At 45.4% G+C, this 27,863-nt stretch overlaps 1 protein-coding gene and 1 pseudogene across 1 annotated transcript; one reads left to right on the forward strand and one right to left on the reverse strand.

The window, feature by feature from the left end:
- Positions 1–11,162: 11,162 nt before the first annotated feature.
- LOC103875744 lies at positions 11,163–11,586 on the reverse strand (annotated as a pseudogene).
- A 261-nt stretch (positions 11,587–11,847) lies between these two features.
- On the forward strand, positions 11,848–27,738 carry CCDC65 (coiled-coil domain containing 65). Its single transcript, XM_009180653.4, has 8 exons — positions 11,848–12,208; positions 12,685–12,852; positions 21,772–21,941; positions 22,777–22,915; positions 24,083–24,280; positions 24,504–24,722; positions 27,095–27,247; positions 27,330–27,738. Exons 1-8 carry the CDS (start codon positions 12,077–12,079, stop codon positions 27,603–27,605), a joined length of 1,455 nt encoding a protein of 484 aa, XP_009178917.1. The 5' UTR covers positions 11,848–12,076; the 3' UTR covers positions 27,606–27,738.
- Positions 27,739–27,863: the final 125 nt, after the last annotated feature.

Here is a 27,863-nt window from a genome sequence, read left to right on the forward strand (position 1 = left end):
GGCAGAGGTGGCCATGAGCTGAGATCGTGCCACTGCACTCCAGCCTGCGTGACAGAGACTCTGTCTCAAAAAAACAAAAACAACAATTTTCAAGGTGCTTTTACACATATTCTCTCATTTGGCCCACTCCAATCCTGAAAAATACAGAAGGGATTACTCACCCCACTTTGCAGATGAAGATAGAAATTCAGAATTTAACCTTGTTCAAAGGCTTGTCTCTGAACTGGTGCTAAATTTTAGGGTTCTATAGAGCCAGAATTCAGTGCCCCATCAACTTATATCCTTTCTCTGTCTCTGTTCCCAGCATGGTGCCACAAACAGTCAGCACCTCATCATTGTTTGGTGCCAGTCAGCACCTCATTGTTTGGTGGCATTGATTCTGTGGAGCAGACCTCTCAGGGAAGAGCTAATCCTGAAATGTAGGCACTTGGGTTTGACCATGAAGGAAGGAGAAAATGCTTAATTAAATCTATAATTTTTTTTGTTTGTTTTTTGAGACGGAGTCTCGCTCTGTCACCCAGGCTGGAGTGCAGTGGTGCAGTCTTAGCTCACTGTAACCTCTGCCTCCCAGGTTCAAGCAATTCTCTTGCCTCAGCCTCCTGAGTAGCTGGGACTATAGGCGCCTGTCACCACCCTCAGCTAATTTTTTGTGTTTTTAGTGAGAGACAGAGTTTCACCATGTTGGCTAGGCTGGTCTCAAACTCCTGACCTCAAGTGATCCGCCTGCCTCAGCCTCTCAAAGTGCTGGGATTACAGGCATGAGCCACTGCACCCAACCAGGAATATTTTTAATATATATAAATAGTTTAATATTAATATATTTTAATTATAGATTTAATAGCCTTTGTGAAAGAGACTCCGTCTCAAAAAAAAAAAAAAATCCCACAGAAGGGGAATGACTGCTAATGGCTAAGCTTTCTTTATGTCCTAACTTTGAAAATGTTCTAAATGTTGTAAATTTGGTTGTGGTGATGGTTGCACAAGTCTGTGAATAACTAAAAATCATTCAATTGTACATTTTTTTCACGCCTCTGAGACAAGTTCGAGAATCGTACATTTTAAGTGGGTGATTTGCTTGGCATGTGAATTACGTCTCAATACAGCTGTTATTTTTTAAATTCACACAAATCAAATCCCAGGCCCAGATGTGGCACCAGTGAATTCTACCAAACATTTAAGGAAGAAATAATGCCAACTGGACATAAATGCTTGCAAATAATAGAAATAAACAGCTGGACCCAGTGGCTCATGCCTGTAATAGCAGCTCTTTGGGAGGCCAAGGCAGGTGGATCACTTGAGCCCAGGAGTTTGAGACCAGCCTGGGCAACATGGTAAAACCTGATCTCTACAAAAAAATACAAAGAACTAGCCATGCCAGGTGGCATGCACCTGTAGTCCCAGCTACTTGGGAGGCTTGAGTTGGGAGGAGTGCCTAAGTAGGGGAGGTTGAGGCTGCAGTGAGCCATGATTGTGCCATTGCACTCCAGCTTGGGTGACAGAGTGAGATTGTCTCAAAAAGAAAAATGAAAACAAAAAGAAAGAAGAAGACAGAAAAAAAAAAAAAGGCTACTCTCCCCAATTCATTTTATTAGACAAACATAACCTTGATATTAAATCCAATAAAGACATTATAAGAAAGAGGGGTGGGCACAATGGTTCACACATGTAATCCCAGCACTTTGGGAGGCTTAGGCAGGAGGATCGCTTGAGGTCAAGAGTTCCCAACCTGGGCAACATAGTGAGACCTCATCTCTACAAAAGATTTTTTTTTTCTAATTAGCCAATTTAAAAATATTTTTAAGTGACGGTATTGGCTCAAACCTGTAATCCCAGCACTTTGGGAGGCAGAGATGGAGGATCCGCGAGGTCAGGAGGATGAGACCATCCTGGCTAATAGGTGAAACCAAGTCTCTACTAAAATACAAAGAAAAACTAGCTGGGTGAGGTGGCGAGCCTGTAGTCTTCTTTCGGGGAAGGCAGGGCAGTGAACCAGGGAGGGAGCTTACAGTGAGCTGAGATCCGACCGCCACCTCCAGCCTGGGCTGAAGCAAGACTCCGTCTCAAAAAAAAAAAAAAAAAAATTTTAGGCCAAGGCCCAGTGGCTCCTCCTGTAATCCCAGCACTTTGGGAGGCCGAGACAGATGGATCATGAGGTCAGGAGATAGAGACCATCCTGGCTAACACGGTGAAACCCCGTCTCTACTAAAAATACAAAAAAATTAGCCGGGCGTGGTGGCAGGCACCTGTAGTCCCAGCTACACGGGAGGCTGAGGCAGGAGAATGGGGTGAACCCGGGAGGCGGAGCTTGCAGTGAGCTGAGATTGCGCTGACTCCATCTGAGCAAGACTCCATCTCAAAAAAAGAAAATAAATAAAATAAAAAATATTTTTAGGTTCAAGTCTATAGTCCTAGCTACTTGCGAGGCTAAAGCGGGAGGATCTCTTGAGCCCAGAAGTTAGATGGTACTGAGCTGTGATTATGCCACTGCACTCCAGCCTGGATGATAGCAAGACCTTATCTCAAAACAGTGAAATAAATAAATAAAAATTTCTGCAGAAACACATTCAGATAGGCAGATTCACTTGCTGGCTTCAATTTCATTTCATTTTATTTTATATTTATTTTATTTTATTTCATTTTATGTATTTTATTTTTGAGACAGAGTCTCTGTCACCCAGGCTGGACTGCAATGGCACCATCTCGGCTCACTGCAACCTCTGTCTCCGGGATTCAAGTGATTCTCCTGTCTTAGGCTCCCTAGTAGCTGGGATTACAGGCACTCGCCACCACACCTGGCTAATGTTTGTATTTTTAGTAGAGACTGGGTTTCACCATGTTGGTCAGGCTTGTCTCAAACTCAGGTGATTTGCCTGCCTCAGCCTCCGAAAGTGCTGGGAATACAGGCGTGAGCCACTGCACCTGGCCAATTTTATTCTCATATGTCAGCAACAAACAGAACTTTGTAAAGATACCATTTACATTTGAATAAAAATATCAAGTACCTTAGAATAATTCTAACAAAATATGTTTAAGATATCTAGCAGAAAAACTTTACCGGGCAACACCAGCCTGACCAACATGGAGAAACCTCATCTCTACTAAAAATACAAAATTAGCCGGGCGTGGTGGCACATGCCTATAATCTCAGCTACTCGGGAGGCTGAGGCAGGAGAATTGCTTGAACCCGGAAGGCAGAGGTTGCGGTGAGCTGAGATCATGCCATTGCACTCCAGCCTGGGCAACAAGAGTGAAACTCCATCTCATAAAAAAGAAAGGAAGAAAAAAAATAAAGAAAAACTTTACCATGCTTGGCAGTGGTTCACGCCTGTAATCCCAGCAGTTTGGGAGGCCAAGGCAGGCAGATTAGCTGAGGTCAGGAGTTCAAGACCAACCTGGCCAACATGGTGAAACCCCGTCTCTACTAAAAATGCAAAAATTACCCTGGGCGTGGTGGCAGACACCTGTAATCTTAGCTACTCGGGAGGCTGAGGCAGGAGAATCGCCTGAACCCAGGAGGCGGAGGTTGCAGTGAACCAAGATTGCACCATTGCACTCCAGTCTGGGCGACAAGAGCAAGACTCCGTCTCAAAAAACAAAAAAAACCCGGCCGGGCGCGGTGGCTCAAGCCTGTAATCCCAGCACTTTGGGAAGCCGAGACGGGCGGATCACGAGCTCAGGAGATCGAGACCATCCTGGCTAACAGGGTGAAACCCCGTCTCTACTAAAAAATACAAAAAAACTAGCCAGGCGAGGTGGTGGGCGCCTGTAGTCCCAGCTACTCGGGAGGCTGAGGCAGGAGAATGGCGTGAACCCGGGAGGCGAAGCTTGCAGTGAGCTGAGATCCAGCCACTGCACTCCAGCCTGGGTTACAGAGCGAGACTCCGTCTCAAAAAAGAAAAAAAAAAAAAACACCCAAAAAACAAAAAATTAAAAAGAAAAAGAAAAAGAAAAACTTTCTAACAGGCCGGGCGCAGTGGCTCATGCTTGTAATCGCAGCACTTTGGGAGGCCAAGGTGGGTGGATCACATGAGATCCGGGGTTTGAGACCAGCCTGGCCACCATGGTGAAACCCCATCTCTACTAAGAATACAAAAATCAGCTGGGCGTGGTAGTGCACGCCTGTAATCCCAGGTACTTGGGAGGCTGAGGCAGGAGAATCGCTTGAACCCAGGAGGTGGAGGTTGCAGTTACCCAAGATCCTGCCACTGTGCTCCAGCCTGGGCAAGAGTGATACTCTGTCTCAAAAAAAAAAAAAAAAAAAAAAAAGCCAGGCACAGTGACTCATGCCTGTAATCCCAGCACTTTGGAAGGCTCAGGCGGGCAGATCATGAGGTCAGGAGTTCGAGACCAGTCTGACCAACATGGTGAAACCCCGTTGCTACTAAAAATACAAAATTACCTGGGCGTGGTGGCATGTGCCTATAGTCCCAGCTACTCAGGAGGCTGAGGCAGGAGAATCTCTTGAACCCAGGAGGCAAAGGTTGCAGTGAGCCAAGATTACACCATTGCATTCTATCCAGAGCAACAGAGCAAGACTCTGTCTCAAAAAAAAAAAAAAAAAAAAAGAAAGAAAAAAGAAAAAAAGTAGGTCAATGGGATAGAATAAAAAATCCAAACACAAACCCACACATAGATGTACACTTGATTTATGACAAAAGGGACGACAGTGCAGAGCAGTGAGGAAGTATCTCTAAGGCATATATAAAATCACAATAACAAAAATCAACCCAGGTGAATTGTATATATAAATGTAAAAGGCAGAACAATAAAGCCTCTAGAAATAAGGTAGAAACCTATCTTCATGACCTTAGGATAGAAAAAAGACATCTTTTTTTGGGAAAGATTTCTTAAACAGTATACAAAAACCAAATAGTAAGCCTAAAGAAAAAGACTGATATACTTGACTACATTTAAAAATTATTATTATTTGGCCGGGCACGGTGGCTCAAGCCTGTAATCCCAGCACTTTGGGAGGCCGAGACGGGCGGATCACGAGGTCAGGAGATCGAGACCATCCTGGCTAACATGGTGAAACCCTGTCTCTACTAAAAAAATACAAAAAACTAGCCGGGCGAGGTGGCGGGCGCCTGTAGTCCCAGCTACTCGGGAGGCTGAGGCAGGAGAATGGCATAAACCCGGGAGGCAGAGCTTGCAGTGAGCTGAGATCCGGCCACTGCACTCCAGCCTGGGCGATAGAGCGAGACTCCGTCTCAAAAAAAAAAAAAAAAAAAAAATTATTATTATTTTAAATTTTTGTGGGTACATAGTGGGTGTATATGTTTATGGGGTACATGACGTGTTCTAATACAGTCATGTAATTTACTACATTAAAAGTTTTAAATATTCTATTGGCCCAAACCAAACAAAACATTATTAAAAAGGTGAAAAAAAGGTTGAATATTATGGTATGTGAATTAAATTTTTGAAAAAGAAAATAAAGTGAAAAGGTAAGCCATAGACTGGGAAAAGAAATTTGAAACACATATACTGATAAAAGACTTACATCCAGAATACTGTATAAAATGAATTCCTATAAATCAGTAAAAGATATACAATCTAACATAAAAATTGGCAAGAACTTGATTAGATACACTACAAAAGAGGATGTTCAAATGGCAAATAAACATGAGAACGAGCAAATCCGGATTTGTCTTCTCTATACACAATGCTTCTGCCAAAACTACCATCCATGGATTTACAGGATGTTTCATTCACCTTCATGGTGTTCCACACAGCATTGCTTCTGATCAAGGAATTCATTTTACAGCAAATGAAGTGTGGCAATGGGCCCATGCTTATAAATTCACTAGTCTTACCATGTTCCCCACCAACTTGAAGCTGGTTTGACAGAATGATGGAATGGCTTTTTTTTTTTTTTTTTTTTTGAGACGGAATTTCACTGTTGTTGCCTAGGCTGGAGTGCAATGGCACCATCTCAGCTCACCACAACCTCTGCATCCCAGGTTCAAATGATTCTCCTGCCTCAGCCTCGAGAGTAGCTGGGATTACAGGCATGCACCACCACACCCAGCTAATTTTGTATTTTTAGTAGCGACGGGTTTTCTCCACGTTGGTCAGGCTGGTGTCGAACTCCTGACCTCAGGTGATCCACCCACCTCGGCCTCCCAAAGTGCTGGGATTACAGATGTGAGCCACCGCGCCCAGCCTGGAATGACCTTTTGAAGACACATTTATGCTATCAGCTAGGTCACAACACCTTGCAAGGCTGGAGCATGGATCTCGTCTTTTTTTTTTTTTAGCATGGATCTCTAGAAGACTATCTATGTTCTGAATCAGTGTTCAATACATAGGGCTGTTTCTTCCACAGCCAGGATTCATAGGTCCAGGAATTAAAGGATGGAAATGGGAATGGCACAATGCACAATCACCACTAGAGGCCCACTAGCAACATTTTTGTTTCCTGTTCTTCCAGTCTCATGCTCTGCTGGCCTAGAGGTCTTAGCTCCAAAGGGAAGAATGCTTCCACCAGGAGACACAGTGATTCCATTGAAGTGGAATAGACTGAAGCCAGGCCACTTTGGGATCCTCATGGCTCTGAGTCAGCAGGCGAAGAAAGAAGTTACTGTGCTGGCTGGGGTGATTGATCCTAACTAGCAATGAAAAATTGGAGGCTGGGCGTGGTGGCTCATGCCTATAATCCCAGAACTTTGGAAGGCCAAGGTGGGCAGATCACCTGAGGTCAGAAGTTCACAACCAGCCTGGCCAACATGGTGAAACCCCATCTCTACTAAATACAAAAATTAGCTGGGCGTGGTGGCGCGCACCTGTAATTCCAGCTACTCGGGAGGCTGAGGCAGGAGAATCGCTTGAACTGGGAAGGTGGAGGTTGCAATGAGCCAAGATCACACCACTGCACTCCAGCCTGGGTGACAGAGCAAGACTTCGTCTCAAAAAAGAAACAAACAAACAACAAAAATAAATAAATAAATAAATATACAAAAATTAGCCAGGCATGGTAGTGCACGCCTGTATTTCCAGTGACTCGGGAAGCTGAAGCAGAAGACCAAGGTTGCAGTGAGCTGAGATTGCACCATTGCACTTCAGCCTGGGTGATAGAGTGAGACTCCGTCAAAAAAAAAAAAAAAAAAAAAAAGAAAAAGAAAAATTGGAATATTACCTCACAGTGTAGGTAAGTATCAGTATATCAAGACTACAGGTGATTCCTTAGGTCATCTCAGTATTACTGTGACCTGTGATTAAGGTCAAATGGAAAACTAGAACAAACCAATCCAGGACTACTAATGGCCCAGAGCCTTCAGAAATGAAGCTTTGAGTCAGTCCATCAGGTAAAGAAACAGGTAAAGGCCGGGCGCGGTGGCTCAAGCCTGTAATCCCAGCACTTTGGGAGGCCGAGACGGGCGGATCACGAGGTCAGGAAATCGAGACCATCCTGGCTAACACAGTGAAACCCCGTCTCTACTAAAAATACAAAAAAATTAGCTGGGCATAATGGTGGTTGCCTGTAGTCCCAGGTACTCGGGAGGCTGAGGCAGGAGAATGGCGTAAACCCGGGAGGCGGAGCTTGCAGTGAGCTGAGATCCAGCCACTGCACTCCAGCCTGGGCGACAGAGCAAGACTCCATCTCAAAAAAAAAAAAAAAAAGAAAAGAAACAGGTAAACACCTGTTAAGGTGCTTGCTGAAGGCAAAGGGAATACAGGATAGTAGTAGAAAAAGGTAGCTATTAATACCAGCTATGACCACGTGACCAGTTACGGAACCTAGGACTATGATTGTCATGAGTATTACAGGCATGCGCCACCATGCCCAGCTAATTTTGTATTTTTAGTAGCGACGTGGTTTCTCCATGTTGGTCAGGCTGGTCTCGAACTCCCGACCTTAGGTGATCTGCCCGCCTCAGCCTCCCAAAGTGCTGGGATTACAGGCGTGAGCCACTGCACCTGGCCAGTTCACTTTTTTAAAGTGTATAATTTGATGACTTTTTTTTTTTTTTTTTGAGACTAGGTTGTTCTGTCACCCAGGCTGGAGTGCAGTGGCATGATCACAGCTCACGGCAACCTCCACCTCCTTCCTGGGTTCAGGCAATCCTCATACCTCAGCCACGCAAGTAGCTGGGACTACAGATGTGTGCCACCACACCTGGGCTAATTGTTGTGTTTTTAGTAGAGACAGGGTTTAACCATGTTGGCCAGGTTGGTTTTGAACTCCTGACCTCAAGTGATCCACCCACCTCAGCCTTCCAAAGTGCTGGGATTACAGGCATGAGCCACCACACCCAACCAGGCTTTTTATTTTTATTTTAAATTTTATATTATTATTATTATTTTTTCGCGACAGAGTTTTGCTCTTGTTGCCCAGGCTGGAGTGCAATGGCACGATATCAGCTCATTGCAACCTCTGCCTTCCAGGTTCAAGTGATTCTCCTGCCTCAGCCTCCTGAGTAGCTGAGATTACAGGCATGCGACACCACGCCCAGCTAATTTTGTATTTTTAGTAGAGATAAGGTTTCTCCATGTTGGTCAGGCTGGTCTTGAACTCCTGACCTCAGGTGATCCACCCACCTTGGCCTCCCAAAGTGCTGGGATTACAGGTGTGAGCCACCATGCCCACGCCTGGCTACAGGGTTTCACCATGTTGGCCAGGCTGGTGATCCACCCACCTTAACCTCCCAAAGTGCTTAGATTACAGGCGTGAGCCACCATGCCCAGACTATTTTTATTTTTTACAAACAAGTTCTCGATATGTTTCCCAGGCTGATCTTGAACTTCTGGGCTCAAGTGATCCTCCTTCCTTGGCCTCCCAAAGTGCCAGGATTATAGGGGTGAGCCATGGCATCTGGCTCAATGACTTTTCAAACCAAATTCATCAACTTGTTTAACATAAATACATTTTCGAGCATTTTCAACATCCCAGTATTATCCCTCAAGCACATTTACTATATATATTTATACACATTTACTATTATACTATCTTCCTCTCCCCTCCCACAGATAATAGAAAATTGTCTTAGTTCAGGCTGCCATAACATAATACCATATACTAGGTGGCTTAAACAACAGATGTTTATTTCTCACAGCTCTGGAGCCTGGGTAGTCCAAGATCAAGGTGCTGGCAGATCTGGTGTCTGGTGAGGGCTCTCTTCCTGGTTTGCACATGGCTGTCTTTCCCCAATATCCTCACAAAGCCGAGAGACAATGCTAGTCTCTTTCTCTTCTTCTAAGGACACTAATCCCATAATGGGAGCTCCACTCTCATGACCTGTCTAAACCTAAATACCTCCCAAAGGCCCCACCTAATATCATTCCATTGGGGGTTAGGATTTCCCACTGGGGGTTAGGGGGTTAGAAAGAAGGTAATCTGGCTGGGTGCAGTGGCTCACACCTGTAACCCTAGCACTTTGGGAGGCCAAGGTATATCACTTGAGGCCAGGAGTTTGAGACTAGCCTGGCCAACATGGTGAAACCCCATCTCTACTAAAAATACAAAAATTAGCCGGGCGTGGTAGCGGGTGCCTGTAATCCCAGCTACTTGGGAAGCTGAGGCAGGAGAATCACTTGAACCTGGGAGGTGCAGGTTGCAGTGAGCCGAGACTGTGCCACTGCTCTCCAGCCTGGGCAACTGAGCAAGACTCAGCCAAAAAAAGAAAGAGAGAGAGAGACAGAGAGAGAGAGAGAGAAAGAAAGAAGGAGAGAAAATAAGAAAAAAAGAAAGAAGGTAATCTACTTTCTGTCTTTATAGCTTGGCCTTTTCCAGATATTTCATATAAATGGAGCCATACAATATGTAATCACTTGTATCTGGCTTATTTCACTGAGCATAGAGTTTTTTTGTTTTGTTTTTTTTTTTTTTGTTTTTTTTTTTGAGACGGAGTCTCGCTCTCTCACCCAGGCTGGAGTGCAGTGGCCAGATCTCAGCTCACTGCAAGCTCTGCCTCCTGGGTTTACACTATTCTTCTGCCTCAGCCTCCCGAGTAGCTGGGAATACAGGCGCCCGCCACCTCGCCTGGCTAGTTTTTTTGTATTTTTTAGTAGAGACGGGGTTTCACCGTGTTAGCCAGGATGGTCTTGATCTCCTGACCTTGTGATCCGCCCGCCTCGGCCTCCCAAAGTGCTGGATTACAGGCTTGAGCCACCGCACCCGGCCGAGCATAGGGTTTTTTTGGCTGGGCATGGTGGCTCACGACTGTAATCCCAGCACATTGGGAGACCGAGGTGGGTGGATCATGTGAGGTCAGGAGTTTGAGACCAACCTGGCTAACATGGTGAAACCCTATCTCTACTAAAAATACAAAAATTAGGCAGCCTTGGTGGTGCACACCTGTAGTCCCAGCTACTCGGGAAGCTGAGGCAGGATAATTTCTTGAACCCGGGAGGTGGAGGTTGCAGTGAGCTGAGATCATGCACTGCTCCAGCCTAGGTGACAGAGTGAGACTCCAGTCTAAAAAAGGGTTTGTTTGTTTTGTTTTTGTTGTTTCTTTTTTGAGACAGGACTGCTCTGTCACCCAGTTGGAGCACAATGGCTTGATTATGGCTTGACCTCTGGGGCTTAGGTGATCCTCTCACCTCAGCCTCCTGGGGTAGCTGGGACAACAGGTATGCACCACCACGCCCAGCTAACTTCTTTTGTATTTTTTGTAGAGAAGGGATTTCGCCACATTGTTCAAGCTGGTCTCGATCTCCTAGGCTAAAGCAATCCTCCCGCCTTGGCCCCTCAAAGTGCTGGGATTACAGGTGTGAGCCAGAGCGCCCAGCCTGCATATTCTTTTTGAGGTTCACCTACATTGTAGCTGGTATCCATAGTTTGTTCTGAATAATATTCCATTGTATGGACACAGCATATTTTGTCTACTCATTCACATGTTAATGGACATTTAGGTTGTCTCTAATTTTTCCAATTGGGCTATTATGAGTGAGACAGAGAAGAAAATTCTTGTGCAAGTTTTTGTGTGTATGTATGCTTTCATTTCTCTTAGGCAGATCCCCAAGAGTGAAATTATTGGGTCACATGGTAAATTTATGTTTAACATTTTAAAAAATTGCCAAACTGTTTTCCAAAGTGGCTACACCATTTTACATTTCCACCACCAATATATGAGGGATCCCGTTTCTCCACATTCTCTCCAACACTTACCTTTTTTAAAAAGGTTTTTTTTGTTGTTGTTGTTGTTTTCAGTTTTTACAGTTTTATTTAAACACAAAACATGCACATGAGCTGTCTACTCATTTTCTTTGCCGCGCAGCCTGGGATTAGGGTTGGTGACTCTGATGGCCAGCTGGGCAGCTCTTTTCCACGATAGCTTTGCGGTTCTTGGAGGAAACATTGTGAGCGATCTCAGCACAGTAAGATTCGTTGCACAACAGCAGCACTTCCAGTTCCTTGACGTTGTGGACCAGGAACTTCCGGAAGCCACTGGGCAGCATGTGCTTTGTTTTTTTGTTGCTCCCACAACCAATGTTGGGCATCAAGATCTAGCCCTTGAAACTTCTACGAACTCTGTTGTCAACACCTCTGGGTTTCCGCCAGTTACACTTAATTTTGACATATCGGTCAGACTTCTTGGTTCTGTTTTTGACGATCTTGGGCTTCCCACGGGGTCTGAGGAAGGTTTATAAAAGTGCACTGAGGGGAGGTTGAGACAGGAGAATTGCTTGAACAGGGGAGGCGGAGGTTGAGTGAGCCGAGGTCATGCCCAGCCTAGGCGACAGAGCGAGACTCGGTCTCAAAAAAAAAAAAAAAAAAAAAATGCACTGAGGAGACAGGTTTTTGAGAGGTAAAAAGGACCCTCTCAAAAATCGACCGCGGTCCTCCACTGGGTAGGGGGCGCTCCAAGACATGGACTCTTCTAGCCGTTGCCTCTCTATATTAGCGAGATCCTCGTTGCTAGGAGACTAGACGCGTCTTACCGTGGGAGAGCTCAGCCTCACTGATAGTCCGGGGTCTCTCTAGTGCGAGAGCTGAGATCTCAGGTCCCACAACCGCCCACAACCAGGGGCAGTTCTGGAAGGCCCCTTTCTAGGGACATTTTTCTTCTACGCTCTGTAACGCGGGTCGAGACAGGCCGAAGCTTCTTTCCCGGATCCAATCCCCTGCCCCGCCATGCCTAAGAAAGAAAAAAAGGCCAAGGCCCCCCTGTCCGATGAGGAGCAGCTGCTTTTGTTTCAACAGAAGTTGCTGGCAGAGGAGGAGATGGCCAAAAAGAAAGAGAGGCTCCTCAGCCAGTTCTTGAAGGTGATGGCCTTTTGCATTATGTCCTGCTCAACCCCATCCACCCGCTGCGCTGGCCTGTCACTGAGGAAACCTCATTTGCATCCTGACCTCCCCTCCTCCGGAAATCCTGAGACCCAGATATACTTAGATTTCAGGCAACATTGTTTGGGAGGCGGGGGTGTTCTCCGCGAAGCATGGAGGGGGTGCGTGGTATACAGCTTGGCGGTCTCTATTGAATCACAGAACTGGGACCTTAGGTCCTGTCCGCTATCCCAGCTGTCTGGAATGCTGATATTCTCCCTGGAGATGGGTCATTACAAACAACATCCTACTCTGATGCTCCCACCCTGAAGGAAATTCACCCTTGCCCTCCCTAAATGCCATCAGGCCGTTCCCATCGAAAAGGGGTAAGGTGTCAGCTGATAAATTAAGAGTGATCTTGTTTGTTGTACTGAAAGGCCCTGACTTCCTGGAGGTATATTTATTCCTTCACACAGGACAAGCTGACCAAGGAGGAACACAACAGTGCTTTGAACCTTAATAAGATTAACACACAGTGGAGAACTGTCCTTAGGGAAGTCAAGACCAGAGAGCTTCATAAGGACATTGAGATCCTCAGCCAAACATTTGAACGAGTGGTGGACTGTAAGGACAATGTCATCAAGGTAGGCACTCTTTCCAAGGAAACCTTGAGTATGGCTTCCTGACCTCTTAATAGAATGATCCTAGTGAATTAATCCATCTTTAAGCCCTCACAAGACACAGGCTGTGAGAAAGCCAGGCTATTGGTAACAACGGTTTTCACAGAAATAAAAAATAGAATATGGGGCTATCTTTCACCCCTCTCTCCCTTAGAGGAGCCACTCTCCTTGTAATCTGCTGCCCCAAACCAGCACTATCCAGTAGTAGAGTTGTAAGGCACAGTAGACATCACCCAGTGACTTGAAATGAGTCCCACACCTTCATTTCAATGTCAGAAGGCTCAGTTCCAGAGGGGAACTGACTTGCCCAAGGTCACATACCTAGTCAGTGAGAGAGCCAGGACTCCAGCCTGTGTTTATTGATTCCCACTGCAGTGCTCCATTCAACCAAATTGTTTGGCCTCTTGATTCAACTTCGGTGGCCCTGGATAAGGTTAAGAAGATCTCCATGGGTAAGAGCAGTTCTGGATTTCTAAGCAATTCAATCAGCCATCCTTATGCTCTTGGGAGGTTCTTGAGTTCTTGATTCCATCCTATCTTTTCTTCTAAGGGATTTTCTGTACCCCTTCTTTTTTCTTACTTTTAATAGTCTACCTCCATTTACTGCCTTCTCCTTAGTCTTTTTATTTATTTATTTATTTATTTATTTATTGAGACGGAGTCTTGCTCTGTCGCCAGGCTGGAGTGCAGTGCTGTGATCTCGGCTCAGTGCAGCCTCCACCTCCTGGGTTCAAGTGATTCTCCTGCCTCAGCCTCCCGAGTAGCTGCAACTATAGGCGTGTGCCACCATGCTTGGCTAATTTTTGTATTTTTAGTAGAGATGGGGTTTCACCGTGTTGGCCAGGATGGTCTTGATATCCTGACCTCGTGATCCACCTGCCTTGGCCTCCCAAAGTGCTGGGATTACAGGTGTGAGCCACTGCGCCCAGCCAGAGTCTTTTCAATTGTAAACAAAACAAAGCCCACAGTAACAGCAAAATATATATTGCCAACATGGTATTCCCCCTCTAGAAAACACACATTTCTCTTTCATAGCCTAACCCCTGGGGAAAAAGCTCAGCAGACCTTGGGCAGCTTCCAGAGATATATATTAAGAGTCCTCAAATTTGCAATAACCATTATTCATTAGAAGTTCACACCCCACCAGTTATACCTTACGGATTTTTTTCTTTTTTCGAGATGGAGTTTCACTCTTGTTGCCCAGGCTGCAGTGCAAAGGCCCGGTCTCAGCTCACTGCAACCTCTGCCTCCTGGGTTCAAGTGATTCTCCTGACTCAACCTCCTGAATAGCTGGGATTACAGGCGCCCGCCACCAAGCCCAGCTAATTTTTATATTTTTAGTAGAGACAGGGTTTCACCATGTTGGCCAGGCTGGTCTGGAACTCCTGACCTTAGGTGATCCACCCACCTCAGCTTCCCAAAGTGCTGGGATTACAGACGTTAGCCACTGCGCCCGGCCCATAACTTATGGATTTTTAAGAGGCTTTTTCAGACACTTATTGGAAGTTATCAAACACTTGATAAGAACAGCAGTGTTCATTGCCTAGTGTTCCATTATTGGAATGCTAAGTTTTGGGGAGTTATGTATCTTGTACTGCTCAAGGTCATCACCAAGGTCTGATTTTTCACAAAAAATATTTGCAACCTCAGGCATGAATGTGTTAAGGGAAGCTGAGTAGTTGACCAGGTTCACCCCGACACAATTAACTTCTTCCTACACAGCAGCCTCTCAGCTTATGATAACAGTTCTTGCTTAGGTAAATCACACACTGTTAATATTAACCACCTTCAGGGTCATTCCTGAGTAAGACTACACATATTAAATGTGGAAATGTTAGTGATCTTCACTATCTCTACTTCTTCACTTCCCTTTTATCCTGCATCCCACAACATCTGATTTCTACCCTTCTCTAGGAAACTGCTCAAGTAAAGGCCACCGGTTCAGAATTGTGACTACTTTTCATCATTTAGTCTTTATCTAACCTAACCTCTCTATGGCACTGACATTCTTGGTCATGCCCTGGGTCTTGAAACTCTCCTTTGGCTTGCAAGACACCATTCTGTCATTTTTTCTACCTCTGGGACATAAACCATTCACTCCAGTGAGTTTATCTTCCTCTCTCCATCCTCTGAACTTCAGCATTCCCCAGATTTCTGAGTCTGGCCATCTCACCCTTTAACCAGTTTTCTAGGGCTAGACAATCTTACATATTACCCTGACTTTATTTTATTTTATTTTATTTTATTTTTTGAGACAGTCTCACTGTTGTCCAGGCTGAAGTGCAATAGCACAATCATAGCTCACTACACTCAAGCTTCTGGGCTCAAGTGATCCTCCCATCTAAGCAGTTGGGACTACAGGCTCTCACTAGGATTGGCTAAATTTTTTTTTTTTTTTTTTGAGATGGAGTCTCACCCTGTCGCCCAGGCTGGAATGCAGTGGTGCCATCTTGGCCCACTGCAACCTCCGCCTCCCGGGTTCAAGTGATTTTCCTGCCCCAGCCTCCCAAGTAGCTGAGATTACAGGCGCACGCCACTACGCCCAGCTAACTTTTGTATTTTTAGTAGAGACGGGGTTTCACTATATTGGTCAGGCTGGTCTTGAACTCTTGACCTTGTGATCTGCCCGCCTCGGCCTCCCAAAGTGCTGGGATTACAGGAGTGAGGCACCGCGCCCAGCTTATGATTGGCTAAATTTTAGAATTATTTTTTAATTTTTAGTAGAGACAAGGTCTCACTGTGTTGCCCAGGCTGATCCTCCCACCTCACCCTCTGGAGTAGCTGGGACCACAGGTGCACACCACCTCATCTAACAAATTTTTACATTTTTTGTAGAGATGTAGTCTCGTTACGTTGCCCATGCTGGTCTTGAACTCCTGGCCTCAAGCAGTCCTCCCACTTTGGCCTCTCAAAGTGCTAGTATTACAGGCATGAGCCACTGGGCCCAATCCATCCTAGATTTTGCATCTGACCCTGACCTCTGTTACTAAGTGTTGTATAAGTTGTCTACTTTAAAGTAGTTTTCAAAGCTATACCCTGCTGTCCTTTTCCACTGTCCTCCTGTAGTTGAGACCTGGGCATCATCTCTAACCTAAACTATTTGTTTCCTGTTTTCCACCCTTCACATTCAACTGCCTCTAGATTCTCTGCAGAACTACTACAATTATTATTATTATTATTAATTTTATTTTATTTTTAGACAGAGTCACCCAGGCAGGAGTGCAGTGGCACAATCTTGGCTCACTGCAACCTCTGCCCCCTAGGTTCAAGTGATTCTCCTGCCTCAGCCTCCTGAGTAGCTGGGATTACAGGTGCATGCCACCGTGTCCAGCTAATTTCTGCATTTTTAGTAGAGACGGGTTTTCGCCATGTTGGCCAGGCTGGTCTCTAACTCCTGGCCTCAGGTGATCCAACTACCTCGGCCTCCCAAAGTGCTGGGATTATAGGCATGAGTACTAGGGTTATCTTTCTAAAGCAGAAATCTAATCCTGTCACTCCACTGCTTAAATCTTAGTGGTTCCCCCATCTACAGGAAAAAATCCAAACTCCATAGTAAGAACATCAAAGCCTTTCATGATCTGGTTCCTACCTGTACTTTTTTTTTTTTGAGATGGAGTTTCGCTCTTGTTGCCCAGGCTGAGTATTACAGGCGTGAGCCACCACACCCAGCCTCTGCTCACCTGTACTTTTCATACAGCCAGCCTTGTTTCTTACCTGTGCCTTTGCATATGCTATTCCCTGTGTCTGGAATTCTCATCTCCATTTCTTCTCCAGTCATCCAGACAAACTTTCTTATTATTTTTATTTTTATTTATTTATTTTTTTTGAGACGGAGTCTCATTCTGTCTCCCAGGCTGGAGTGCAGTGGAGCGATCTTGGCTCACTGTGACCTTCACCTACCGGGTTCAAGCGATTCTCCTGCCTCAGCCTCCCAAGTAGCTGGGATTACAGGTGCACGCCACCACGCCTGGCTAATTTTTGTATTTTTAGTAGATACAGGGTTTCATCGTGTTGGCCAGCTGGTCTTGAACTCCTGACCTCAAGTGATCTGCCCACTTCAGCCTCCCAAAATGCTGGGATTATACACCACACTGCACTCTGCCCTTTTTTTTTTTTTTTTTTTTTCTGAGATGGAGTCTCATTCTGTTGCCCAGGGTGGAGTGCAGTGGTGCAATCTCTGCTCACTGCAATCTCCACCTCCCAGGTTCAAGTGATCCTCCTGCCTCAGCCTCCTGAGTGGCTGGGACTACAGGTGTGCGCCACCATGCTGGCTGATTTTTGTATTTTTAGTAGAGATGGGGCTTCACCATGTTGGTCAGGTTGGTCTGGAACTCGTGACCTCAGGTGATCCACCTGCCTCAGCCTCCCAAAGTGCTGGGATTACAGGAGTGAGCCCGACCATCCTGGTAAACTTTCATTCCTCCTTCAAGAGTTGATACAAACGACATCTCTTTGGTGAAGGCTTTCCCAGTGCTTAGTCATATGTAGGCACTCAATCCTTTATATTCATTGTCACTCAATAAATCATCAACCTTACAGCAATTTCCATGTTATGTTGTGATTTTCTATTTATGTAACTCTTCCTACTAGACTGTAAGCTCCTTTGGGAGCAGTGGGCATATCTTTTTATCTCTGAATCCTCAACATCCTGCACAGTGCTGGTACATAGCAGGGGTTAGGTAAACATTTGCTGAGTGAGTGAATAGTCTTCCATCATCAGAACCTATTTCATAGGATCCTTTTATCATTGTAAACATATAAGGTAAAAGCTATCTCTGTGTAGATGTCATGGTAGTTTACAGTGAGTGGACTCAAGGTGCCTGGATCATGTGGGCAATTCCCTAAATGCTTTTCTGTTTAATCTTGTTTTACTTTTTTGAAGGTAGTACATTCACATTATTCAAAATCCAAAAGAAAAAAAGGTTATATAGAGAAAAGTTCCTCCCCACCAGTGCCTTCCAGGTACCCAGTGTTCCTTCCAATAATTCTAGTTTCATAAGGAAATCTTTTTTCTTTTTTCTTTACATAAATGATCATATTATATACTATTCTGCCCCTTGGTTTTTTCACTTAATAATGTATCTTGGAGGCTGGGCACGGTGGCTCATGCCTGAAATCCCAGCACTTTAGGAGGCCAATGCAGGTGGATTGCTTGAGCCTAGGAGTTCGAGATCGGCCTGGGCAACATGGTAAAACCCTGTCTCTACTAAGAATATAAAAATTAGCTGGATGTGGTGGCATGTGCCTATAGTCCCAGCTACTGGGGAGGCTGAGGTAGAAGGATCACATGAGCCTGGGAGGCAGAGGTTGCAGTGAGCCAAGATTGTGCTCATATATATGAGATTGTTCCATATTTTCCTGTAAAGAGCTTCTTATTTTACAACTGCATAGTATTCTGTATTGCAGTTTACCACATTACTTTTTCCTCTGTATTTTTATTTGGGTAATTGGATTTAGATGCTTAGCGATGTTGTATCAAGAGACACATATTGTCTAGCTCTCTTTTTGTGATGTTAGCAGCTGTTGATCCATTAAATCATTGGGAGATGCAAAGATGCTTATTTTTAAAATGTTTAAATTGTATTTTAGAAATGGGGATGGGGCCAGGCACAGTGGTTCATGCTTGTAATCCCAACACTTTGGGAGGCTGAGGCAGGCAGATCCTTTGAGCCCTGGAGTTCGAGACCAGCCTGGGCAACATGGTGAAACCCTGTTTACAAAAAACTTAAAAATTAGCTGGGCATGGTAGTGTGTGCCTGTAGTCCCAGCTACTCAGGGGGCTGAGGTGGAGGATCAATTGAGCCTGGGAGATTGAGGCTGCAATAAGCTGTGATCATGACACCTGACCCAGTCTGGATGACAGAACGAGACCCTGACTCAAAACAAAAAGAAATAGAGATGGGGTCTAGATGTAGTGATCCAGTAAGGAAAAAAAAAAAAAAAGAGAGAGAGAGAGAAAGAAATAGAGATAGGGCCCTCACTCTGTTGCCCAGGTTATTCTCAAACTCTTGGCCTCAAACCCTTGCTTCAAATGATCTTCCTGCCTCAGCCTCCCAAAGATCTGGGATTACAGGTGTGAGCCACTGTGTCTGGCCTGATTTTCTAATAGTATCGTTCATTTCATTTTTTTTTTTTTTTTTTTGAGACGGAGTCTTGCTCTGTCACCCAGGCTGGAGTGCAGTGGCTGGATCTCGGCTCACTGCAAGCTCCGCCTCCCGGGTTCCATGCCTGCCTCAGCCTCGGTAGCTGGGACTGCGAGCACTTCACCTGCGCCCGGCTAGTTTTTTGTAATTTTTTAGTAGAGATGGGGTTTCACCGTGTTAGCCAGGATGGTCTCGATCTCCTGACCTCGTGATCCGCCCGTCTCGGCCTCCCAAAGTGCTGGGATTACAGGCTTGAGCCACCGCGCCCGGCCCATTTTTTGTTCATTAGCTTGAGTATTTCTGAAAAGAGATACTTCCCCTCATTTTCTATTCAATTACTCAAAGCTATAGTTTATACAGGAAAAGCAAGATAAATGCTTGATTATTTCTCTTGCCTTTATTTAACAGTTTTTAAAAAAATTGGTTGTCTGGTATCCTCCAGTGATAACTGATTAAAAAACAAAACAAAAAAAACCTTCTGGCTGGGCGCGCTGGTTCACACCTGTAATCCCAGCACTTTAGGAGGCCGAGGCGGGTGGATCACGAGGTCAGGAGTTCAAGACCAGCCTGACTAACATGGTGAAACCCCATCTCTACTAAAAAATACAAAAAGTTAGCTGGGTGTAGTGTGTAATTCCAGCTACTCCGGGAGGCTAAGGCAGGAGAATCACTTGAACTTGGGGGGCGGAGGTTGCAATGAGCCGAGATGGTGCCACTGCACTCCAGCCTGGGTGACAGAGTAAGACTCCATCTCAAAAAAATAAATAAATAAAAAATAAAAAATAAAAATAAATAAATAAATAAAAATTCATTGCACTTGGCTTCTCACAGAATGACTGTTAGGCTCCTGGAGGGATCATCCTAAGAACAAGCATTCTAAGGGGCAGGAAGCAGAAACTGCCAGGCCAGCCAAGGGTTATGCCTGGGACTGGCATAGTGTCACTTCCACCGTATTCTATTGACCCATGTAGTCATACGGTCTGCCCAAATTCAAGGAGCTGGAAGAAGAGACACCACCTTTTGATAGGGGAGTGGCAAGGTCACATAGCAGAGAATCGTAGGATGGGAGATATTGCTGTGATTTTCTTTGGAAAATCTGCCTCAGTGAGGCACTTCATGTTGGTTCCTGGGTCCTTCTGACATGACCCTTTTGGTCTTTGATAGCTTCTTTGCTATCTTTTATGATAAGATACTCCAGGTTCTGCCTGGAGCGGTGGCTCATGCCTGTAATCCCAGCACTTTGGGAGGCCGAGTCAGGCGGATCATAAGATCAAGACCATCCTGGCCAACATGGTGAAACCCTGTCTCTACTAAAAATGTAAAAAATTAGCTGGGCGTGGTGGCAGGTGCCTGTAGTCCCAGCTACTCAGGAAGCTGAGGCAGGAATCATTTGAACCCAGGAGGCTGAGGTTACAATGAGCCAAGATCACACCACCACATTCCAGACTGGTGACAGAGCGAGACTCCATCTCAAAAAAAAAAAAAGATACCCCAGGGTCAACTCATTTTCTGCATCAGACCTCAAAGCACTCATTTCTCCAAGAATCCCTGATCCCTTTCAGGGGTGGCTACATCACTGTAAATGTTAGTCATCCACAGGACACTGGCTGGCTTCATGGGGCTCCTTGCTATCACTTTTTTTTCTTCTTCTTCTTCTTTGAGACGGAGTCTCGCTCTCTTGCCCAGGCTGGAGTGCAGTGGCATGATCTCAGCTCACTGCAACCTCGGCCTCCTGGGTTCAAGGAATTTTCCCGCCTCAGCCTCCCAAGTAGCTGGGATTACAGTCACGCGCCACCACACCCAACTAATATTTGTATTTTTATTATTTATTTATTTATTTTGAGACAGAGTCTCACACTGTCACCCAGGCTGGAGTGCAGTGGCGCAATCTCAGCTCACTGCAACCTCTGCCTCCTAGGTTTAAGCAATTCTCCTTGCCTCAGCCTCCCAAGTAGCTGGGATTACAGGCGTCTGCCACCATGGTCGGATTTTTTTTTTTTTTTGTATTTTTAGTAGAGATGGGGTTTCACCGTGTTAGCCAGGCTGGTCTCGAACTGTTGACCTCATGATCCACCCACCTTGGCCTCCCAAAGTGCTGGGATTACAGGCTTGTGCCACCGCGCCCGGCATTTTTGTATTTTTACTAGAGACGGGGCTTCGCCATGTTGGTCAGGCTGGTCTTGAACTCCAGACTTTGTGATCTGCCTGCCTCCCAAAGTGCTGGGATTTTGGCCTCCCAAAGTGCTGGGATTACAGGTGTGAGCCACTGTGCCCGGCCTTTCTTTTTTTTTTTTTTTGAGACAGGGTCTTGTTCTGTCACCCAGGCTGGAGTGCAGTGGCATGATCTCAGCTCACTGCAACTTTGAACTCTTGGGCTTAAGCAATCCTCCTGCCCAAGTCTTGTGAGTAGCTGGGACTACAGCCTGGGTAATTTTTATGTGTTTTGTTTTTTTTTTTTGTAGAGATTGGGGGGTCTCACTGTGTTGCCCAGGCTAGTCTTGAGCTCCCAGGCTCATGTAATCCTCCCACCTTGGCTGCCCAAAATGCTGGGATTACAGATGCGAGCCACCTTGCTCAGCCCTTGCCATCACTCTTGCTTTACATGAGTGAGGAGGACAACTAGCATTCTTAAAGCCAAATTGGCAGTAGGAACAAATAAAAAACTGCAAGCTGAATATATTTTTATTTTCTCACACAGATGCCATTCAGCTGGAATGGTAACTCTCTCTTTTTGGCCTAGTCTTTAGCTAAAGATCTGTCCGAAGCTGAGGAGCAGTACGCCCGTGCCCTGCGCAGCCACTTGCACAATGTTGACCAGCTTTTGGCCCTGCAGAGGCACCGGCTCAGTCTCCTGGAGGAAAGTTACAACATGGAGCTGGAAGCCCTAACCAAGGAGTTTGAGACAGAAAGGTATGGGGGCCTAAGAGAAGATGGGGAATTGAATCCAGGGGAGTGTCCAGAGTCTGTGTCAAGGAGTTGCCTGTAAGCAAGTGGCTAGTATCTTGGAGCATCCCACATTGATTATCACAGGACCCCCAGCAGAGAATATCTTGGTTCCTTTTAAACAAACTCTGGCTTAAGTTTGCAGCTCTAGCTTCCCTTTACTTACGTCAGGCCCCCTATCTGTGTGCCTTCACCACCCACTTTCTTCTTTTTTCTTTCACTATTTTTTTCTTTATTTATTTATTTTTATTGTGTTTTGTTTTTTCAAGACGGAGTCGTGCTCTGCCGTCCAGGCTGGAGTGCAGTGGTGCGATCTCAGCTCACTGCAACCTCTGCCTCCTGGGTTCAAGCAATTTTCCTGCCTCAGTGTCCCCAGTAGCTGGGACTACAGGTGCGTGCCACCTCACCTGGCTAAGTTATTGTTTTACTTTTTTTAAATAACTCTTTTTTTTTCTTCTTTTTAAGTTTAACTCCTCAAATTCCTTTTACCAACTACCCATTTTCAACTATCAAAATCTTACCCATTTGGCAGGGAACAGCGATGGGAGAGAGACTTCTCACTGTAACCTTTTGTACTTTTTTGAAAGTACATGAATGTATTACCCATTCAGAAATCAAAATAAAATAACTGTATTCATTCTTTCTAGTCCTAAAAAGAATACAGCCTTCCCTCTCTCTGTTCTCCATCAGTACCTGAGAGTTTGTACCATTCACATAGATTTATTACATACTGCTTTGAATTGTCATTATTGGTCAATATCCTGTATCCCTCAGAGCAGGGACAGTGTCTTGTCTCCTACAGGAAGACAATTATTGACCAACATGAGAAAGAGATTCACTATCTACAAGATATCTTCATGGCCATGGAGCAGAACTATATAGATTCTGAGTATGAAAGCAAGCTGGAGTTCCAGAGCATGTGGAATGATCTCAAAAACATGGTACGGAGGGAGAGTAGATAGACAAGAAGTGGAAGGAGGTGATAGAAAAATGCTCAAGGAGGCCGGGAACAGTGGCTTACACCTGTAATCCCAGCACCTTGGTAGGCCAAGGCAGGAGGATCACTTGAGACTAGGAGTTCAAGACCAGCCTGGGCAACACAGAGAGACTGCCATCTCTACCCCCCAACCAAAAAAAAAAAAAAAAAAAAAAGAGCCAGGCGTGGTAGTGTGTGCCTATGGTCCAAGCTACTTAGGAGGCTGAGGTAGGATGATCGCTTGAGCCCAGAAGCCGGAGGCTGTAGTGAACTGTGATAGCAACACTGCCCTCCAGCCTGGGTGACAGAGCGAGACCCTCTCTCAAAAAAATTAAAAAATTAAAAAATTAAAATGCTCAAGGCTACTAGAGGTAGAATAGACCCCTTTAGCCAACACAGTGAATAAAATATCTATTGCCACTGTAGGTATCCCTACTGCTTTTTGTAATTTTGTGAAAATTGGTTGGGAGGGAGGACCATTCTAAAATGTCAAGGGAATGCATTTTAGAGCTAAAAAGCACCAAGGAGATCATCTGGCTTCACCCCTGTGATTTTCAGATGAAGAAAGTAAGGCCCAATAGGTAAAATGACCTGCCAAAGTCATGCTGCTGGTCTGTGGTAGAACCAGGAGAATCTAGGTCTCCTGCCCCTTGATCCAAAGTGCTTTCCGTTGTCCTCGAGGTTGCAAACTTAGCCAGCCCACAGACCTAGGTTTGGGTATGGAGTTCTTTGTTTTTATTTATCCCATAGTGTTTTATAAAATTTTTTGAATAAGCATCTTACACTTGAAAATTGGAGATTTCATAAAAACATCCAAATTTTCAGCTTCCCTTGAAAAATTTAAAGATCTGGCAACACTGGGCCACATTTCCAAATGGCAAGGCTCATGTGGAGCTCAGTGGCTGCCCCTCCTCCTCCCAAATGCAGCATTTCCTCTCCAGTTCACCACAGGCCCCACCCGGCCCACAAAACTTATTTATATCATCTGCCTGGTCTTGTGTAGGCATTTTCATTGAAGACCTCTGTACTAAACTATGCTACAAACAGTTCAAGAGGGTGAGGTTGCTGGTGGAAGTGAAAGGGCACTAATGAGGTAATTCCAAACATTTGCTATTTTGGGGTCACTTGCTAGAATTTAGAAGAGAAGCACTTTCTAAGGCTGCACCTGGAGAACATAGTAGAAGATCTGTGGAGAAAGTTCCAGGATGTACTCAAGAATTACACTGATGCCACAGAGGATCGAAAGGCTGCCTTTGAGACCCTGCAGGTGAAGGATGAGAAGAGCTCCAAAGAGATTGAAGTACAGATGAAAAAAATACAGAAACTACAGGTTAGTGTATACTCACTAACCTGTGAGTTACTCACAGTGAAATACTCACTGCTCTAACTGCTCTATTATCCCCTCTTCTGCTTCCCCTCGTTTCCCCTGGGCCTCATCACTGATTGGTTGGGAAAAGATGATATGCTCTGATTTCAGTCCCCAGGCAGCCCTTTTACCTGTCTCACTGAAGACCCTCATTTGGCCAAGTGTTTCCCCTAATCTGTTCCTCTAGGATGCCATAACTATTTCAAAAGGCAAGATCATGATACACAGCCGTGAGAGTGAAGATGAGAACCGGTATATCCGTAACGATAAGGAATTGGTCCTTGTACAACTGCGAAAACTTAAGGCCCAAAGGACTCAGGCCCGGGCAGCATCCCAGAAGAACTTAGTCAAACTCACCTTGGAAAGTAATGCCACCCTCAAGGCCCTGAGAAAGATTGTTGATAAGGTAACATAAGGGAGAGGACAGTCAGAACAAAGTCAAGGAACCTGGCTCCCTGCAAGGTTAAAGGGATTTGGAAAGGATAGCGAAGGCTTCTTCCTGCTTCCTGGCTGAGTGGACACTTGGAATACCTTTTTTATTCCATGTTTCCTCCCCTCTTACATTAAATTAATTTATTTATTTATGTATTTCTACAGATGGGGTCTCACTGTGTTGCCCAGGATGGTTATGAACTCCTGGCCTCAAGCAGTCCTCTTGCCTTGGCCTCCCAAAGTGCTGAGATTAGAGGTGTGAGCCACCCTGCTGAGCCCCTTCCTACTTTTTTTTTTTTCTTTCTTTCTGGTGAAGACAGGGTCTCACTCTGTCTCCCAGGCTGGAGTGCAGTGGCGCCATCTTGGCTCACTGCAACCTCTGCCTCCTGGGCTCAAGCGTTCCTCCTGCCTCAGCCTCCCCAATGCATGGCTAACTTTCGTATTTTTTGTAGAGAGGGGGTTTCGCCATGTTGCCCAGGCTGGCTCAAACTCCTGGCCTCAGACAATCTTCCCACCCTGGCTTTCTTTTTTTTTTTTTTTTTTTTTTGAGATGGAGTCTCACTCTGTCGACCAGGCTGGAGTGCAGTGGCCGGATCTCAGCTCACTGCAAGCTCTGCCTCCCGGGTTTATGCCATTCTCCTGCCTCAGCCTCCCGAGTAGCTGGGAGTACAGGCGCCCGCCACCTCGCCCAGCTAGTGTTTTGTATTTTTTGGTAGAGACGGGGTTTCACCGTGTTAGCCAGGATGGTCTCGATCTCTTGACCTCGTGATCTGCCCGTCTCAGCCTCCCAAAGTGCTGGGATTACAGGCTTGAGCCACTGCGCATGGCCCACCCTGGCTTTCTAAAACGCTGGGATTACAGGCATGAGCCACTGCATCGAGCCCCCTCTTACATTTTAATTAATTAATTATTATTATTATTTTTGAGATGAAGTCTTACTCTGTTGCCCTGGCTGGAGTGAAGTAGCATGATCTTGGCTCGCTGCAACCTTCACCTCCCCGGTTCAAGCAATTCTCCTGCCTCAGCCTCCTGAGTAGGTGGGATACAGGTGCGCACCACCACACCCGGCTAATTTTTGTATTTTCAGTGGAGACAGGATTTCACCATGTTGGCCAGGATATTCTCCAACTCCTGACCTCAGCGATCCACCCACCTTGGCTTCCCAAGTGCTGGGATTACAGGTGTAAGCCACCGCGTCTGGTCTACATTTTAAATTGAAATGAATTGGCCAGACGTGGTGGCTCATGCCTGTAATCCCAGCACTTTGGGAGGCCAAGGTGGGAGGATAGCTTGAGCCCAAGAGTTTGAGACCACCCTGGGCAACATAGGGAGAGCCCATCTCTACCAAAAAAAAAAAAAAAAAGCTGGGCATAGTGGCACACGCCTGTGAGCCCAGATACTTGGGAAGCTGAGATGGGAGGATCACTTGAGCCTGGGACATCGAGGCTGCAGTGAGCTATGACTGCACCACTGTATCCCAGCCTGGGTGACAGAGTAAGACCCTGTCTCAAAAAAAAAAAAAAAAAAAAAGGACAGAAAAGACAAAAGAAATGAATTAATAATGAATGAGTTTTTGGCTGGGCACGGTGGCTCACACCTGTAATCCCAACACTTTGGGAGGCCAAGGCAGGCGGATCACCTGAGGTTGGGAGTTCGAGACCAGCCTGACCAACATGGAGAAATTCCATCTCTACTAAAAATACAAAATTTGCTGGGCATGGTGGTGCATGCCTGTAATCCCAGCTACTCGGGAAGCTGAGGCAGGAGAATCGCTTGAACCCTGGAGGCAGAGGTTGCAGTGTGCCAAGACTGCACCACTGCACTCCAGCCTGGGCAACAATAGTGAAACTCTGTCAAAAAAAAAAAAAAAAAAAAAAAAAAGTTTTTTTTTTTTTTTTTTACAGAAATGAATTAATAATGAATGAATGATTTTTTTTTTTTTTTTTTTTTTGAGACAGGGTCTCACTCAGTTGCCCAGGCCAGAGTGTGGTGGCACCATCTCGTCACACTCCAGCCTCTACCTCCTGGGCTCAAGTGATTCTTCCACCTCAGCCTCCCCAGTCGCTGAGACTGTAGGCATGTGCCACCACACCTGGCTTTTGCAAATTTTTTTGTAGAGATGGGATCTTCCTATGTTTCCCAGGCTATGAATTAATTTTACAATAAGAATAGAAAATACTTGGAATAGTGTGTGTTACATGGTAACCTCTATTTGCTATATGTATTTATTGCTATTGTTTCCCACTTGGATGAGTAGCTTCCCTGGGTTCAAACAGGGGAACCAACTCCACTAGCTTCCCTCTCCACTCCCTTTCCTAATATAAACTCTCTTCCTGCTTCAAATAGGGTGAAAAGATCCTTAAACTTGCTGAAATATGTAGGAAATTTGAAACTGAGGAAGAAAAGGTGCTGCCTTTTTATTCATCAGTATTGACTCCTAAGGAGCAGGAGGGGATTGAGGAGAATAATCTAGAAGAGCTTACTGAGGAGCTCGCCAAGGTAAAGGCTGGGGGATGGTGGGGCATTGGGCAGCATTTGCTAGTGGGTCTCGCTGCACACCTCCCTACAACTCCACTCCCAGGTGATGGTGGACTACACAGGAATGGAGAATTTCTGGAAAAGGTACAACAAAGTGAAACTGGAGCAACTGAGCCTCCAACACAGACGAGCCCAGCTGCTAGATATCAATGGAAAGCTGCGGGAGATGCTGAAGCAGTACTTGGATGGCATCTCAGTGAGTGACGAAGTGCTGAGCCAGCTCAACCCACTCTTTATAGTCAACTATCAAAGCAATTTACCCCAGCCCTTGTCCATCCCTATAGCCCATCCAGGTGATAAACAACATCCAACCACTTAAAATATAATTGAAGCAGCCCACGTGATCTTCCACAACCTGTGATCTAAGGAAAAAAATCTTTCAACTCCTAGAGTTTTTTTTTTTTTTTTGAGAGATGTACGGATGTTGCTATTAAAAATTTCCATGGAGTTTATGAGCTCCTTGTATCTTTTCCATATTGGACAGAGCAGTCCTCTTTGAGGACACTAGGAACACTGTGGTCCCAGGGAATAGAGAGAACAGCTAGGCAACTACCAGGAGGCTCACTGCTCAATTAAG

This window comes from Papio anubis, chromosome 9, assembly GCF_008728515.1.
Source record: "Papio anubis isolate 15944 chromosome 9, Panubis1.0, whole genome shotgun sequence".
NCBI lineage: Eukaryota > Metazoa > Chordata > Mammalia > Primates > Cercopithecidae > Papio > Papio anubis.

Bases quoted from the DNA above. Each gene is read 5' to 3' on its own strand.
- CCDC65 (XM_009180653.4), top strand. From the start codon at position 12,077: ATGCCTAAGAAAGAAAAAAAGGCCAAGGCCCCCCTGTCCGATGAGGAG. The intron at 24,281-24,503 runs GTTAGTGTATAC...CTGTTCCTCTAG, and splicing joins AAAAAATACAGAAACTACAG to GATGCCATAACTATTTCAAA. The intron at 24,723-27,094 runs GTAACATAAGGG...TGCTTCAAATAG, and splicing joins TGAGAAAGATTGTTGATAAG to GGTGAAAAGATCCTTAAACT.